At 40.1% G+C, this 18056-nt stretch overlaps 1 protein-coding gene across 13 annotated transcripts in view; it reads right to left on the reverse strand.

Moving 5' to 3' along the window:
* Positions 1 to 18056, reverse strand: part of LOC129761766 (syntaxin-binding protein 5) — a 722498-nt gene that overhangs the window by 250982 nt on the left and 453460 nt on the right. For all 13 annotated transcript variants that reach the window (XM_055759517.1, XM_055759518.1, XM_055759514.1 and 10 more), the window contains 3 exons: positions 5576 to 5701; positions 5334 to 5525; positions 5148 to 5256 (listed from right to left, as the gene is read on the reverse strand). In XM_055759517.1, the coding sequence (XP_055615492.1) occupies positions 5148 to 5256; positions 5334 to 5525; positions 5576 to 5701 (427 nt within the window). The remainder of the gene's footprint in view (positions 1 to 5147; positions 5257 to 5333; positions 5526 to 5575; positions 5702 to 18056) is intronic.

Genomic DNA, 18056 nt, shown 5'->3' on the forward strand with positions numbered 1-18056 from the left:
ATTTGAGCTGGTAGAAGACCAAAGCCAAATTGGAGCAAGTCGAGTCGGGGAAAGCCCATGGCCAACAGTTGTCATATAGTAGTACTTAATGCGAAATAAATTGAATGGTAAAATGAACAGACGATACTCCATTTCGTAAATTTTGAACATTGCTGAGTTTTATTGTATCGAAAGTGAGATGACAAAACGAAGTCGTTTTTATTTCGCAAGCCGCTTTGGGAAAATATAAGTTGCTCAATGATTTAGATAAGCCACAACTGTATTTCAGTACATTGCCTCATGGATGAAATTTGACAGCGTAAACGTATGTCTGTTACCATTATTGTTGGTTTAGCGCGATGGGAAGCCATTATTAGAAACGGAAAAAGCTGTGCAGTTGACTCTCGAGTGTTTTTAGTAGTCGTTTTCAGATAGTTTTTGAATTTACGTGTAAAGAAAAAGCCAAGATGAATGGATACTAGCTCCAAGCTCTCCAAACAAAGCTCCAAGGGGTCCTGCATTTTTTTTCCAAACCATGGCGGTCGCAAAAGACTGCATACAGAGTGGATGTCTGGATCTTGGCCGTTAAAAGTCTACACATAAACGTAAGGCAGAATGGGTACGATTCCGAGACCAGTTTGAACGCATTATCTCGTGCAAAGGCGCCGTTGATTCTGCTTCGAATCTGACTGGCATAAAAAAAAAATGCCAGTCAGATTCAGGCGCAGGCGAAAATTTATTGAATATAATTGAGATGCAAGAAAAACTGGTAGCAGAACGTACAGGCGATACATACGAAGAAACAATAAGTGCTCTGAATATATACTTCAATCAGACTTGCGATGCTAATAAAGAGCGCATGATATTTCGCGAGATGCATATGAATGTGGAGGAGTCTTTTGTCGATTGGGTGTTGAGACTGGAACTTCAGGCGAAATTCTGCGAGTTTGGAGAGGACCGGCGTAAAGAAGAGTTTGTACAAGCGCTGGTGAGACGTTCGGTTACCGGTATTTCTCAGAAAATCTACGAAATGTCACACATTTGGAACAACGATGTTGTGCAAATCATCAGGTATGGTAAACATTTGGACTATATTAGATCTGAAGCGAAAGAAGCGAACGACAAGATGGAAAAGGACAAAATTCATATTGCACCAACAAAAGATGCTGAAGAGGAGTCAGGGTACAAGGTGGTTAATGCTCTGCACTCATTGAAGCGTGGTTTGTTGCCGAGCTGTTTTGAACCCTACAGGAGAAACGAATCCAATCGTTTTAATCGCCGGCCGCGCGAGGTGGATATGCAACCGGGGACTGGTCGCAGGAAAGACTCAATTTGCTCCAGGTGTGGTACACGTCATGGCCCAATAAAATGTAGAGCGTTTCGAGCTAAATGCTTCAAATGCGGCATTTTGGGTCATTTCGCTGAGTTTTGCAATACAATAGGTAGCAGATATGGAAGACAGACAGACAGAAAAGCATTGAAGCGAGATCATGTTGACGATGTCAAAGAACAGGCCAACATGATTAATCAGGTATCTATTGAAAATACTCAAGAGTAAATTATATACTTCCTACATTTGAAATCTAAATCTGAAATGGAACTGTACTGTTAATATTACTGCCAATAAATATTGATATTTTTTAAATTGTAGGAAAAAAGTCTAGATGAATTGTAACGTTTTCTCTTTTATCTGTTATCATTTACAGTTAATTACAGGTAATACCAATCCGCTGAAAGGGGAAGATTCAAGAATTGTTTACTGTACTATTGGATCTGAAAAAATTAAATTTTTAAATTGATTCAGGAGCTACAGTCAATACGATTACAAGTTGTAATTGGCAATTAATTAAACGAAACTGTCGTACTGTTATTGAGGATGTTACGATTTACCCTGAAGAAGCTCTCCAGGGATATGGAAATCAGCAGCCCCTGGATGACAAATATTCTTTCAGAGCATGCATTGGAATTCCAGATATTGGGAAACCTATGTAACTGGCCATATTTTTTTGTGGTAAAGGGTACGCAATTATCGCTGTTAGGTTACGATACAGCACGCGCTCTGGACCTGTTGCGGATTGGTCTATTCAAAAGCGTTAGTTACCTTTAATCTAACAAAATGTCGGGTGATACTAAGCCACTAGACTCAATGCAGTTTCCAAAAATCCCTGTAAAAGGAGTGAAGTTTAAAGTCGATGATTCGGTTACACCAAGGCAGATCATCCGGTATAATATCCCTAAAGCATTTGAATTAGCAACGAATATGCGCCTACGCGCTATGGAGGCGAAAGGCGTCATAGAAAGGACTGATAAAGAACAAAATGTGATTTCTTATGTGTCTCCTTTAGTATTGGTGCCTAAAGGGTCCAGCGATTTTCGTATCGTTGTCGATTACTGGGCAGTAAACAGAGCTATTATTCGTGAACCATATCCGATGCCATGTCTCGAGAAAATTAGGACAGAGATTTCGAATGGAAAAGGAAATCTTTTCTTCACTAAATTGGACTTGAAAGATGCATATTATCACATCGAATTACACGAACAAGTGCGTCATGTCACTACTTTTTTGACGGCTAATGGGCTTATGCGTTTCACGAGATTACCGTGCGCACCTGAACTTTTCCAACGTACAATGGAAAGGCTGCTTATAAAATGTACGAATATAATCATATATCTGGACGATATTTTGGTATCCGGTTAAAACCATGGATGAGTTGAAAGCATGTGTAATGGCGGTTAAGATTGAACTCAGCAAAAATAATTCAACTATTAATGAAGCGAAATCCGAGTACAATCAAACTAAGATTGATTTTCTTGGTTTCACTATAGATGGAGATGGAATTGTTCTTATGAGAAAAAAGATTTCAGACATTCGATTGTTTGAACGACCTAAAGACATTTCTGAAGTGCGTAGTTTCCTCGGAATGTTGACATTTATCAATTCCTTTATTAAAAACTTTTCACACAAAACGAAACCGCTTCGTGATCTAGTAAAAACTGATTCGCTGTTCAAATGGGTAGACCATCATCAGGAAGCATTTGAAGATCTCGAGGAAGCCGCCGAACATCATATAGTAAAGAGAGGATATTTTGATGAGATAATTCTGTATACCGATGCGTCACCATGGGGTTTAGGAGCAGTATTAGCACAGGGAGGGAATTGTTCGGATAAACGTCGGATTATTGCTTCCGCATCGAAAAGCTTAACAGGAGCGGAAAATCGCAGTTGCATCGGGAAGCGTTGGCCATAGTGTGGGCCATGGAGAGGTTTTCTTATTATCTTCTGGGACGAAAATTTATCTTGAGATCTGATAGCGAGGCGCTCATTGTCCATGGTTAATAAAAGAGATCATAAAGCTGGTTGCTAAGGATGGATTATTTCCAGTATAAGTTTGAACATGTGACGGGTAAAAACAACATCGCCAATGCAGCCTCGAGAATTGGTTTCAAAAAGGATGACCAACAATTTGAAAAGGATAAGGAACCACATGAATTATGTTCTGTTACTGCAAACTTGGAAGAAATTAACAGTCAGTTGTTGGCTTTGACAAATGCACAAGTTAGAGAAGAATTCGCCAAAGACAATAAGCTCCAGGATGTTGTCAAATGGCTGAGCAAACCGACAAAATGGCCTTCTCACATCGTAAAATACCAACCTTTCCAGTCTGTTCTTTACGTTCAAAATGAGTTACTAATGAAACGAGAAAAGATCTTCCTTCCAGCCAGCCTACGAAGCCGACAAGGCATTTGGTGGTTAGGGATGGATCGTCAGGTCGAGGAATTTGTAGCAAGTTGTCCGGAATGCCAACTAGTTGTCAAAGGAAGTAAACCACTGCCAATCAAGGCAACTGAGGCAAGGCAACAAAGAGCCCTTGGGATTATGTATGAATGGATTTTGCATCTGCATCAGATACCCATAGTTGAAAAGCATTAGTCATGACGGATAATTACTCTAGATTTCTTGTGGCTGTACCGATGGATAGAACCGACACCGACGCAGTCAAAAGAGTACTGAGGCGAGTTTTCAATACCTATTACATCCCGAAGACGCTGAAAGCCGATAATGGACCTCCTTTCAATAGCGCGGAGCTGATAGAATGGTTAAAAGACGTCTGGGGTGTGAAACTAGTCCATAGTACTTCTCTAAACCCAACAGAGAACGATCCATGCAGGGCATAAATAAAATTACTGCTATCGCAAATCTTCGGAAAACAGCTGGAAGCAAGCATTAGCAGACTATGTAGCGGCTTATAACTCGTGGCTGCATCATGTCACCAAGATACCACTGGCCGAACTTATGTTTAAACGACCAGTCAAAGGTTTTCTCCCGAATTTACGTTGTGATCAGCAACAATTTATTGACGATGAGTTGCGTGATCGTGATAGAATAGCGAAGTTCAATCTAAATATTCGAGAGGAAGACGGGAAGATGAGGAGCTGGCGATTTACAGATAAACGTAGGTGATATGGTACTAGTGGCACAACAGAAACATGATAAAGCGGACACCGTGTATAAGAACGCACTACACGAAGTAGTACAAATAACAGGTGAAGGACGAGCAACTATCAAGGATAAGACAAACAATAAGACGTTTGACCGGAATGTTAAACATTTGAAGCTGTTCAGGGACAGAGGCTCATCAACGAAGGCAACTGAAGATATTTTGGATGGTAAAGTATAAAATAATGTAGAGAAATGATTATTGTGATTAAATTCATACACCTTTTTTTCTGTCTAACTTTCTTTACGTTATTTTTTTTTATTTAATTTGTTTTGTATCGGAGGAAAACCAAGCGGATATATCGAATACACCGGAACCCCAGGACGTAGATTCCACTCAACACAGCGATGAAATTGGAATGACAGAAGACAAAATCTCGAATAATTGTGAGCCCATCTCAGCGCGACGAGCAACAAGATAAATCAAGCGGCCACAATAACATTGAGAATCAACTGTAATTGTTCTGAAATTTTTTAATGTATTGAGCTGTACTTTATTCAGGTGGGGGAGGATGTAGCATCCTAAGGATTCATGTTTGACGTCATGATGTTATGTGGCACCTGAATGTCATGTGTGTGACGTCATGAAATCAGTGAATAAAAGGATGGACGTCGGCAGTAGACTGCTGAATTGTAACTCGTTGTTTATTCTATCGGATATCACACTTACCTCAAATCGGACAACGGAAGAAAATCAATATCAAGCAGCGGTTTTAGGCTAGGAAGAGTGAACACAAGTAAATGTCCGTTGGATGCATAACAGATTAAACAGACGCTGTCTGGAAAGAGATTATAGATTTATGTCAGGATCTCAAATGTAAAATTTTTCCCTCGAAATAATGAACAATTAATATACCTTTCATGCTGATTATTTCCGCTTTTACTACAAAATCAAATTCTGTTATTCTTTTCTTATGAACGCAATTCTGACTCGGGAGAGCAAATACTCCTGCCTGTTTTTCCGTCGCAATCACTATGAATTGTCGATCACATAGCGCGTCAGGATTTGTTGGACTCGTTCTGTTTGTAGTCGTCTTTGTTGGTGTTCCTAAAATTGAAGTTTTATGGCTGTTATGGTAATGATATTATTCGACCTACTGTCACGTTTATCTTTTCCTTCTTTGCAATCATCTTTCCATGATTCGAATGAATATGGTATTAACGCTCCATTACAGTCCAATAATGACATGGATAATACAGATCCTTTGAGGCGAAACAACAGACCTATGATAAAACGTTTCGGTTAAAAATGTGTTCTATTCAAAATGAACTCGTAAGTAATATTGCGACTTAACACATTGAGCCGACATGGCTGTACAGACTGACATTAAAATATCCAGATAATCTCACCAGACCCTCCTCGGGATCGACATGAAATTTTCGTTAGAAGAGGGTAGAAACGGCAACGACAGTGACGAAGCTAGATAATTATTGACGTAGGACTACGTCTAACCGGAAGATATAGGGGGTGAAATGAAAATCTAGGCACTGAACAAGTAGGAAAAATTGCAAGATTTGGAACGCTTATAACTCGAGAATTTCTCAATAGATCGCAAAGGTTTTTGCATCAATTGATAGGAAATATATATACGCATCTATCATAACGAATCAAATTTAATTTTTCTGGAGATAAATAATTGAATAATTGTGAAATAACAAGCATTGTCCAAATGCACTATGTGCCCATTTTTGATTGGTCCATTTTGTACTCCTCAAATCGTACCAACCAAAACGGGCAACCAGAGCAGCAGCGAAATAGAATGAAGCACGATTGGAAAGGAAAAAGAAAAAATTGAACGAAACATTGGTCGCAGTCTCACACATGCATAATTCTCGTGCCAGCCAGTCAGCTTAAAAATCCCCGCTACGCTGCCGTAACGATCATTCTCATCCAAACCGTACACCACATCGGTTCGCATCACAACACATCAACAAACCAACCCAAGCAGCCATGTCTGGACATGGTAAAGGAGGGAAAATTAAGGGAAAGGCAAAACCCCGCTCGAACCGTCTGGAGTTCCCCACAAGGGTAGCAAGGCCGAGCGCGTTAGTACCAGTGCACCAGTCCACCTAGCCGGCGTTATATAGTTTCGGCCGCCAAAGTGATCGAGTTGGCTGACAAAGCAGCTCACGACGATAACAAAACACGCATTATGAACAGACCACATTCGGTTCGGTGGACATCAAGACAACAACAGGCAGTTGCAGCGAGTGGCGAGTGGCAAACGCAATCGCAAAACGACAGCAGGTAGCGGAAGAAAAAAGTTTGTTTTTTATACAAACTGCTTTGGTGGCAAAACCAGAACAAGGCGGCAATGGTTTTTTTTTCAAAACCACGAGTACAAAGTTTTCTAAATTGGAACCATTCCATAAAACACGGCGCTTATCAGGGCCATTAAACCTTTCAAAAGAGTTTACGAAATACAGTTCAATGCATTCTAAAATACTATCCAAAATAATAATTAGATACAAATTGATTTTTTCATAATTTGTTTGCCAGAATATGATGAGTTTGAGAATTTGGCAGTTGTGCTCAGCTTATTGATGGTTGGAGACTTTCAGGATTATTCAATTTTCACAAATTCTTAAATTGCTTCCAGATTGAAAGTACATTAATTTACATTTAGTTCGACATTTAGCTAATTGGACGGACCTGTAATGCGACATATTTAGTTGGACATTTTTGTAAACATGGAGTTCGGGGTCCAAGTTATGACCCAACATGTCTCAAGCTGGATGGGAAGAAATTTTCCAACTGTGAAAGCTGTGGCGAGTGGCAAACGCAATCGCTAAACAGGAAGGTTTAGCCGAACATGATGGGTACATCGAGTGATAACAAAACAATAAACTCTTTAGATTAAAAGATGATTGTGTGGTCCTGAAAAGGACCCTTTTTAGTGTTTGCTTCCGAATCAGCAGTCGGAAAACGCTCTTTATTTGGAGCTGGTATACTTCTTCACCGCTTTGGTACCTTCGGAAACGGCATGCAAGTTCACCGGGCAGCAACAGACTGATTGCGATCTGAATTTCCCACGCCGTAATGGTTAACCGCTTATTGTAGTGGGTCAGACGTGAGGCTTCCGCTACGATACGCTCAAGGATGCATTGACGAAGCTCATGACGCTCATCGCCTTCGATGAGAAACCGGTGTCGGAATGATCCTGATTCAGCACCTTATGATGTAGATAGCATATGATTCCTTCTTCTCCCTCTTGTCGGTTTCCGAGATATTCTTCTGCGCCGTGCCGAACTTTTTGGCGGCTTTTCCATTATTCCACTAGTCTTCGGTACCTTCGTGTTTGTTAGAAACAACTGCATGTGAATCCAACGAGCGAACAAATCGTAATGAATGTATTTTTTTGCCATCGCTGCCTTTTAACGCTCATTCGTTCGTCTCGTTGGACTCGCCCCTTTGGCTGAGTCTGCTGATTTATCTCTATCCTGTGAGCGTGTACCGCCAAAGTACAAAACGCGCGGACCCGCAGAAAAATATATCATTCTCTTTCAAACCGTAAATCAGTTTGATTGTATGGCATCGTTTCACATCACATCGCATCAACGGATTGGTGCCGGAGCACCAGTATACCTAATAGCGGTTATAGAATTTCGCCCGCCGGAGTACTCGAGTTGGCTTTCAAAGCTGCTCACGACAATACGAAAACCCGCCTACAGAACAGAGCACATTCGGTTCGGTGGCAACAACTAGTTTCAGCGAGTGGCAAACGCAATCGCAAAACGGCAGCATGTAGAAAAAGGAAAAAGTTTGTTTATACAGACTGCTTTGGTGGCAAAACCAGCCACCGTAAAACACGGCCTTTTTCAGGGCCATTAAACCTTTCAAAGAAGAGTTATTAAAAGTTTTTCACAATATATTTCAAAATGCATTCTAAAGTGACATAATATGACATATAATATAAACCGATTTATTTTGTTTATGCTTGTTCTTGAGCTTATTGGTGGCTGAGGTCTTTTAAATTGATCATTCAGTTTTCACAAACCCATACATGGTTTCCGAATTAAAAGTGGCTTCAAATTACAACACATTGTATGCAGGATGGCATTAACGAAATTTCTCGGTAGCAAGAACTGCTTTCTTTGGTTGATAACTGATGTTGAAAATTGACGGACGTTACATCTGCATTGTATAGAAAAATAACTAAGGAGCAACATGATGAGCTATGTATTTCCTGCTGCTCTGTTCTTATTTTAAGGGACTTTAATCCAAAGGTCATCCGTCCCTGTATTTACTGTCATTTATGTCTGTGTATTTACTTTTCATTTTTATTTATTTTGTTTGCGGAGACTACAAATCTTACAATTCATTCGTCTCCGAAACCACAGTTTAAGGTACGATAATATGCTCAATAGTGAAATATATGATAGTGAATGAGCTGATGACCACCTATGCATTCCCTGTCACAGCCATCATTTTGATTGTACGATATGTGCATACGCCGAAAGATGCTCGGCGTTGAACATTTAATAAGTACAAAGCCTTCAGAAAAAAATCAAGAATCAAGTTTGTAACAAAAAACGCAAAAACACAACACCAAAGGTTCTTTTCAGAACCCCCAACATGTTCATAAAGAGTAAACAGTAAACTAATCCATTTTTCAGGTATATAGGTAGGTATTCACGAAGGAGAAGAAAATAAAACAATATATTTGAAATATATATTTAGCAAAAGCTGTCCCCTTTGTATAGTCCTACGTCACTCCGGTTATGTCCCCGACATTACCCACCCGTCTTTTTTCTTTTTTAAGAAAGGCCCGCGGCGGTCCACAACGACTGACACGGGTTTAACAGAAAATTCGTTGTCGGGGCTCCGCTCGCTTTAACGTGTGTTCTTCTTGAATGGCGTAAACGTTCCCTGTGGAACTTTTGCCGTCTCAACGTATGCATTAACTAGCGTCATTTATTAATACTTAGTTGAGATTTCTTAAGCCAAAATGACACGCCTTGAATGTATTCCGAGGGGCAAGCTCTTGAATACGCGTGACCACAGTGCATGTCGAAGGAAATTTCTTTGACGAAAAATCCCCCGGCCAGAACGGGAATCGAACCCGAACACCCGGCATAATAAGCATGATATGTGAGACGCTAACCACTCGGCCACGGGTGCACATACAACGTGTGTTAAATGACATATTTCCGGGACAATATTAGGATATTCATACACCTTTCGGATAACAATAACATAATGGAAGGAAGAAGAAATTCATGGGACGCACTCCCATCGTTTAGAGCAGGGTTTCTCAAAGTGGTTGATATCGACCACCTGGGGTCGATTTAGGTTTTCCAGGGGTCTACATAAACGAAAATTGATTTTGGGGGTCGACGAGGTCTGAATATCGATCCCTGTAAAATAACAATTCTTATTTAACAAGTTATTTGAAATATTTAAGATGCTTCATAAGTTGTGTTACGTGAACCACCCTGTTGTATGAATGACCAGGGTTGACACATTTAATTCAGTAAATTTTTTTGATGAAATCTGTATATCTGTATTTTTAGTAAAAATCAGTATCAAAAAACTTACGGAAAAAATTAATAGAAAGGTTTATTTTCATTTTGAATTTATTTTTTTATCATGGTTTGTTTAAGTCGTATCGATACACCAAAATAAATCATAAAATAAGTTTTCACATAATAAATTGTATGATGACGCGCCTCCTTGAGCCGGTACATAGTTCTTTGCTTTCAAAACAGAGTCTATCATTATGGAAACCAACCGATTTCAGAACCTCGTTTTGTTGGTATTGTAAAGGGAGAATATTCACTCAACACACGCTGATGAATGCGGAATTATCAAAAAGTGTCCCAAAAACGTCCTTAGCAGGAATGGAGAAGTGAGGTGACATTTCATATGGTTCAACATTCTTATAAATCAAGGTTCATATCTTCATGACTCAACGATGAAAAAACAAAGTTTACTAGTAAGAAGGTAGACAGAGAAAATGCACTGTAATTAATTTAATATTTAAATCTGAATTGAAAAAAATCTTCGAATTCTGTATCTTTACACAATATCTGTAATTTCGTATACACAGATTCGGTATCTAAAATTTGGCGAAAAATCTGTAAAACACAGAATATTATATATATATGACTGAAAATTAAAATGACTAATATCTTAGTAGAAAGTATTATTTTTGTACATTTTGAAACTCAACAAGACGATGAGTGTGTGCAAGATAAAAATAAAAAAAGTACAAAAAGTACAAGATGAAAAATTCGGCAAGTAAAAAAACGTGAACAGGTTCGTGCAAGATAATGTGTTTGATCGTACGACTTCTTCAGGCATGTTTAAAAGTTCTCTGTATTTTAATCATATACGCGATTTAACACGAATCAAGTCATCATCAAATTCATGTCCAAACATGCTCCTGACATTTTACAGTATAACAAGCTGGCCCTTAGGTTGCAAGTTCATTTGAGTTCTGAAATACGTTGGAGCTTGAATGATAATGTACTCAACTTCTAATTCATTCAAGAGAGTACAACGTGTTTACATAGCTATATGTTATTCATTTTTATTATAGACCAACAGATTTTCTCTCCAGTTGTACGAGTCTACATTACCTAGCAATGAAGCTCTGTTGTTAGGGTATGTTCGATATATTAACACGTTGAGCCCAGCGTCGGTCCCTAGTCATACTTTATAGTCGAATTTCTATTTATACAATAAGTATTTTTCGGAGCTGGGACCGGCAATGATTTTGTACAAACGGTTTTGATGCGGGCTGAATGGAAAGCGCAGTAAGAAAAATTTGGGCTCAACGTGTTAAAGGTAAAAATATGTTCCAAGAAATGATTTTCGCTACATATATGAAGACTGATATAGTGCACCAGTGGCCGAGTGGTTAGCGTCTCACATTATCATGCCGGGTGTTCGGGTTCGATTCCCGTTCTGGCCGGGGGATTTTTCGTCAAAGAAATTTCCTTCGACTTGCACTGTGGTCACGCGTATTCAAGAGTATTCGGAATACATTCAAGGTGTGTTATTTGGCTTAAGAAATCTCAACTAAGTATTAATAAATGACGCTAGTTAATGCATACGTTGAGACGGCAAAAAATCCACAGGGAACGTTAACGCCATTCAAGAAGATGAAGACTGATACCAGAGGAGAATCGATCGATTTTTTTACCGATAAAGCTATTCCATGGAAGAACATTGAGACCGATGGTGCACCATCAAAGGTTTGTCGTCGTCGTGGTTATACAGCTCACTCAAAGTTACAACTGCGTAAAGTACTGGTCATTCACTGCGTGATTCACAGACAACATTTAGTAGCTAAAAACCTGAGCCCTAAATTGCATCAGTCCTCACTATATGTTATGAGCATTGTTGCCACATTTTAATCTGTACCAGAAGGGAAAAATCTTTTTCATCTGCACTTTTTCTTCAAAAAATCTGTACCATTGGAATTATTCATTGTAGAGAAAAATGAAATATGGAAAAATACTCATTTGTTCACTAGAAAATATTATATTCACTTGCTTACTTTATATCTAGATTTACTTACTACAAATACTAGTACTTAGGTATTAACACCGCTGGCAGTGTTTATTATTAATTTGTTTTTCCGCAATGAAATTTTTTCTGAGGTCAATGTAATGGTAGCGAAGTTACCATCTAACGAGGTGACGCAATCCGAGTCGAATTCAATGTACATTTACGTTTACTAGCCTCGAATCACTCCTGTGTTTGATGATGCTTATACATAGTCTTTCTGTGTACAATCATTCAATAAAATTTTCGAGAGAAATTTCACACGCGGAAAAAAATTGTACCAATTTGTACTTTTTGATGAAAATCTGTACCGTACAGAATCTGTTTCAAATCAAAATTTTAGCAGAAGAAAACCATTCACAGACCATGTTATATTATCATGTCACTCACTTGGACACATTACACAAGGATTTTACTAAAATGTTTTAGGATCTTCAAAATTTTCAAATTCCTCAATGGATAATAAGGGGGTCTCCGTAGCCACATTGGTTGCGCGTTCGCTTAGTAAGCGATCGATCGTGAGTTCAAAACTCAGGACCCTCATTGACCATCTTTGTGTTGTTACAGAATAGCTACAATCATCAGCGATGGAGATCGATCCACGGTCGAAATAAGATCGATTCATCCATACAACTGCTCTGCTCTGCAAGACACATCGGGCTGCTGTTCTATAAATAACTCAACAATGATCATTCAACTGTCTCCGCTGTCCGGTGGTCCAACTGGATAATGGAAGAACAGAAAGAATACTCTTACGCCTAAATGGCTACTGTGTGAATGTACCATATGTAATGGTATAGAAGGAATACTGGCGAATGGCAACTGTGTAATGTGCTAATTATAGATATATGATAACCATGTGACATGTACACGATGAAAATTCGGCTCTGTTACAGCTAAAATGCTAGTGAGCCTTAAATAAATAAATGGGATAAAAAAAAATGGATAATAAATCCGTACTATATCACATGATGAACCAAGGTGATAATGCAAGAAATGTTGATTATCATCAGCACAGATGAGGAGCTCAAGCAGGACAACCAAGGTCGTCATAAGTTCTGGTTATAACGAAATATGGAAAGACAGTATCCTGCGATGTGTAACATTGGTGAAAAATATCTTCTCGTTTTTCCATCATCATACTTTGTCGAAAAAGGCATCATTTTGGTTACAAACAACCCGTAACCGAAGGAACCATTTGAAAATCTACGAACTGCAATGTTTTTGATAATTATTACGTAAGAAAAAAAATAAAGATAGGATTTTCAAAGAAATTTGGTTATGGGGGTCTGAGGTATGACTTCATTCTGGAAAAGGGGTTTCTTGCCCAAAACAGTTTGAGAACCCCTGGTTTAGAGCAAGCGCATATCAACAAAGTATTATCGAAACCGGTGCAAGGTGAGCTCTTTTTTGAGACAGAAAGGTTTATGGTAGCCATCCAAGAGAATAGCAACCAAAAACTACCAGAATTACTTATCTTATTCTTCATTGTTCATCAATAGCTAGCATCAAAACGCACACTTTTCGGCGCAGTGCTCCGTTCAGCGGTATCACTCCGATGGAGCACACTGCCGTAGCGCAGGGTTAATAAATTTACACGCTGATAAATTTCAGCCGAATGGTGTTTTCGATTTTTTTGTTGATGCCGAATGTCTGAAAATGGTATGAAACGTTGAGATCTACAGCCATCCCGAAAAAAAATTGTCAAAAATCGACACTCTGATTTTTTGTCGGAATACGAGGCAAAATGCATGGTTTAGGATGCAAATGCAAAAGGTCATCTCGATTCTGTTAATTGAATAAAAAATATTTCGAAATTGCTCAGTTATAGTGAACCAAGTCTTACCACTTCGCCGTCCGAACGATTCGTTAAAAAATATTCGCTTGGTGCCGGCAGCTTTAATTCGAATTGCTTGGCTTGTCGCTTGGCTTTCTTGACATTATTTATAAATTGTTAAGTTTTACTAATCTTGTCGTTAGCTTTCATAAGCTTTCATAAAATTTCGAAGATATACATTCGTATATCTCCCCTACTTCTAAAAGCATAAAACCTGTTGTAAATGTAAATGTGTAAGTTATTGTTACCTAAACAAAACAACAACAGAATTCAAATGATACTAAAGTGCTGAGCCACTGTGGTGTCACCGGACGGCAAAGTGTTAAAAACTGCTTGGTTGGTCAGTCAGAGTGGACCATGTACGTATGAGAAGCCAAATAGCTGTGTTTGGGCACGAGACTTAATGTGTTTTCGCAATTGATGGTGAGAGTAGACAGCGCTCCCGGCAAGCTATAAATGGCACCCCAAAAATACCACTTTCTTCACTAGTTTTGACATCGTGATGTTTTGAGAAAACTACTCACTAATACCAATGTTCAATTTGAGCCGTTTAATCGTATTTAGAAGGCTAGAAGTATTATTAACAGTTTCGCCTATTCTCCAGTCAAATCTTTGCCTTCCGTGCTTTATCTGAAGCCAAATGATCCACAATTGCTCTGAATCAAGGTACGATCTTCCTCGATCGAAAAAATTGCCAAGCTATATTGAATTGGTCTTCAGATAATTTTTAATCATTTAACCCTTTCAATACGGCAGTGTGCATCGCCGGAGTGCTACCGCTGTACGGAGCACATTGCCTGAATGAATGGGTGCCGCGATTTTCCCGCTTCCAGAGCTGAGAGAACCGAAAGCGAATCGGTAAAAACGACCACTGGAATATGGGCGCTGGGACATGGCAAACAGCATGTGCTATGGCCGTCGAAAAAACCGAGCATAACTTCAGCATTTTAAGACATAAGCCCCTTCCGATGCCGCTGATTCCAATGCCGACTGAATCGTTGCACTTGGATCCGACGGTGAACACTCGCATGTGGTGGGGGAATCCTGTGTTCAGCAGTTCCGCGAACATCGCTGTTGCCACGCTAGAACTGGGGTTTGCTCCTAGTGTTGATGCCAAGCTGGTGTCGATATTGATTCTCGAACCACGACCGTTTGCACACGCGGTGCAACCGGGTAAGCTTCGAAAAATCAGTTCCAACGAAACTGCGATAAATTTCTTTAGTCACCTAGAGTAACACACAATCGTTCCCTGCGGTTTTTTTTCAAGATAACTGAGAGCACGTTTGATGATAGTAACTGCAACGATTCATCGGAAAGGGAGAACCCCTGTCTCCACACAAGCATCTGTTGGGTACCCGGCAAAAGATTTGAGCAGAGCCTCACCGATCTGTTATAGAGCGGAGCAAGTACACTTATCAAGCAGCTTCTATTGATGCACGTTGCTTCCACCACGTAGAATATGCGGCTATTGATGAGAGCTCTGCTGATATTCAGCCCGATATGCCTGTTCCATCTGGGATCACGTGAGCTGATGGTGCGTAGCAGTCTTAGGCGGCTTTCGCATTCTTGTTTAGTTCTGCGGAAATGCGGTGCGAAGAAGAATTTCCGGTCGATAGTCACACCAAGTATCTTAGGTTCACGCCTGAACGCTTCCCAGTTTCACCGGAACACGATAATTGTAAAGGTAAACAAATCAATCGTTCTCTTGTTTGTCTTGTGCTAATTCTTGTTTTTTTTTACTGTTTTTGACTATCCTGTACAACGATTTTTGTGTCAACGAATCAACAAATCATCGCTACATCGAAATCACCTCGAGTTTGATTGCCTACCAGATATCGAATCTATTTATTTGAGATCTAAAAAGTTATCGCCCAGTGGAACACAAACAATGGCTAGCACCTCAGTTTGCCACTCTTGTGCTTTGGAGATAAATGAAGTGGAGAAGATTACTTGTGACGGCTTTTGTAATTCAACCTTCCACTTGAAATGCGTAAAATAGTCTGTTGCTACTCGTGTAACAATAAAAAACTGTGCCCAGATATTCTGGCTATGTAATGCTTGCACGAAAATGATGAAAAATGCCACATTTCGTCAGGCCATTTCATCTACTAATAAAGCCATTGAGGCTTCCCACGATATGCACAACAAAGCTCTCACTGAGCTGCGAACTGAAATTGAACAAAACACTACCAAAATAAACTTGGTTTTGGAACAGTTCCCTAACGCATCGAACCGGCAAGTAATAGAACGGCCACCATTGAAAACAGGCCCGCTTGACAATTCGAGGAAACGTGCCCGAATCGACGACGAGCCAAGGAATGAAGTCGTTGCTGGTACCAGACTAACAAACTCTGCTGTGATAGTACCACTAGCGGTGCGCCCGAAGAGAGCTGATTTATTCTGGCTGTACTTGTCTGGCTTCGACCCCAAAGTCACAGAGGATAACATTCGTGAACTTGCAAAGAGTAACTTGAACACAAACGAGACCGTTGACGTTCGAAAATTAGTTCCTAAAGGTAAAAATCTTGACGAACTTACTTTTGTTTCGTTCAAGGTCGGTGTTGTGTCGAGTTTGAAGGAAGTCGCACTTTCGCCCGCAACATGGCAAAAAGGAATCACTTTCCGGGAGTTTGGTCTCGAAACTCGAAGTCCATTTCAATTCCGACGGTGAACATTTTCTTTCACTAACCGCCCGCACTTACCCGCACGCCCGAGAGATGACGAGAGTGTAATGAGAAATTCGTCATCACGTACCGATCTATCTGTTTACGTTCCAAATCGCACACCGAATCGACCCGCTCTATTTTCATTCACGCTATATTACCAAAATGTGCGTGGCCTTCGCACCAAACTCAGCGAACTTCACATGGCTCTCTCTATTTGCGACTATGACATCGTAGTGTTTACCGAAACCTGGCTTAACGAACTAATATTGGATACAGAGTTGACTGATGAATATGTGATATATCGTTGCGATCGTTCCGCTGCCACAAGTCGCTTTCGACGTGGTGGTGGAGTATTGATTGGAGTTAAACGGCACTTGCGAAGCAATGTTGTGCATGTCGATAATGTCAACCAGCTGGAACAAATCGTTGTTCGTGTTGTTGATGACAACAGGGATCTATTTGTATGTGCGATATACCTGCCTCCCAATACTGAACCGATGAATTATGAGCAACACAGTGCATGTATTAATCGTATTTGCAACCATATGAGAGATAGAGACAGTATACTGGTGTTGGGTGATTATAATTTTCCACTGCTACACTGGGGCTTCGATGAGGATATCGGAAGTTTCATACCAACCAATGCATCATCTGAACAGGAGACTACTCTGGTGGAATCGATTCTTTCAGCCGGGTTACAGCAAGTAAATCAACTGACGAATGACAATGGGAGAATGTTAGACTTGGTTTTTATCAATGACATAATGTGCTGTGAAATTTTCGAACCCCCCATGCCGTTGATGAAAATAGATCGCCACCATAAGCCTTTTATTGACAAGCTAACCGTTTTGAATATGACACGTGTGGATAGTTATGAGGAGCAATATTACGACTTCAGGCAATGTAACTTCGTTGATTTGAACGCTAAAATTTCGTCGATTGATTGGAGCGAGATTCTCACAGTGGGCACAATAGATGAAGCTGTTAGCCGGTTTCATCGAAAGCTGGATGGAATCATTCATGGGAACGTACCTTTGCGCAAAAGGTTTGTTCAACCGGAGGGTAAACAACCGTGGTGGAACAGAGATTTGGGGAATCTTCGAAATCGACTTAGGAAGGCACGAAAGCGGTATTTCCAACTGAGAGGCGATGATCAAAGACTGTTGTGCGGGAATTAGAGCGCCAATTCAACTCTTTGAACCAAGCATGCTATAGAACTTACATAAGCCGTGTGCAGAGTGACGTCAGGACCAAACCACAACAACTTTGGAGACACATCAAACTACATTTATCGTCCAATGGAATTCCTCAGAACGTTTTCTACAAAGGCAGTACATCGTCATCATCAGTTGACTCAGCTAACTTATTCTCGTCCTTCTTTCGAAGTGTGTTAAGTAATAACTCACCACCTTTGTCTGAACGGTACTTGAGTAATCTGCAGTCATATGACCTGAACTTGCGGCTTATTTCATTCACCGAAGAGGACGTCTACAGGAAGCTGAGCTGTCTCGAAGCCTCGAAGGGAGCCGGACCGGATAAGTTGCAACCTTCTTTCATCAAGGC

Source organism: Toxorhynchites rutilus, chromosome 1, assembly GCF_029784135.1.
Source record: "Toxorhynchites rutilus septentrionalis strain SRP chromosome 1, ASM2978413v1, whole genome shotgun sequence".
Classification (NCBI taxonomy): Eukaryota; Metazoa; Arthropoda; class Insecta; order Diptera; family Culicidae; genus Toxorhynchites; species Toxorhynchites rutilus.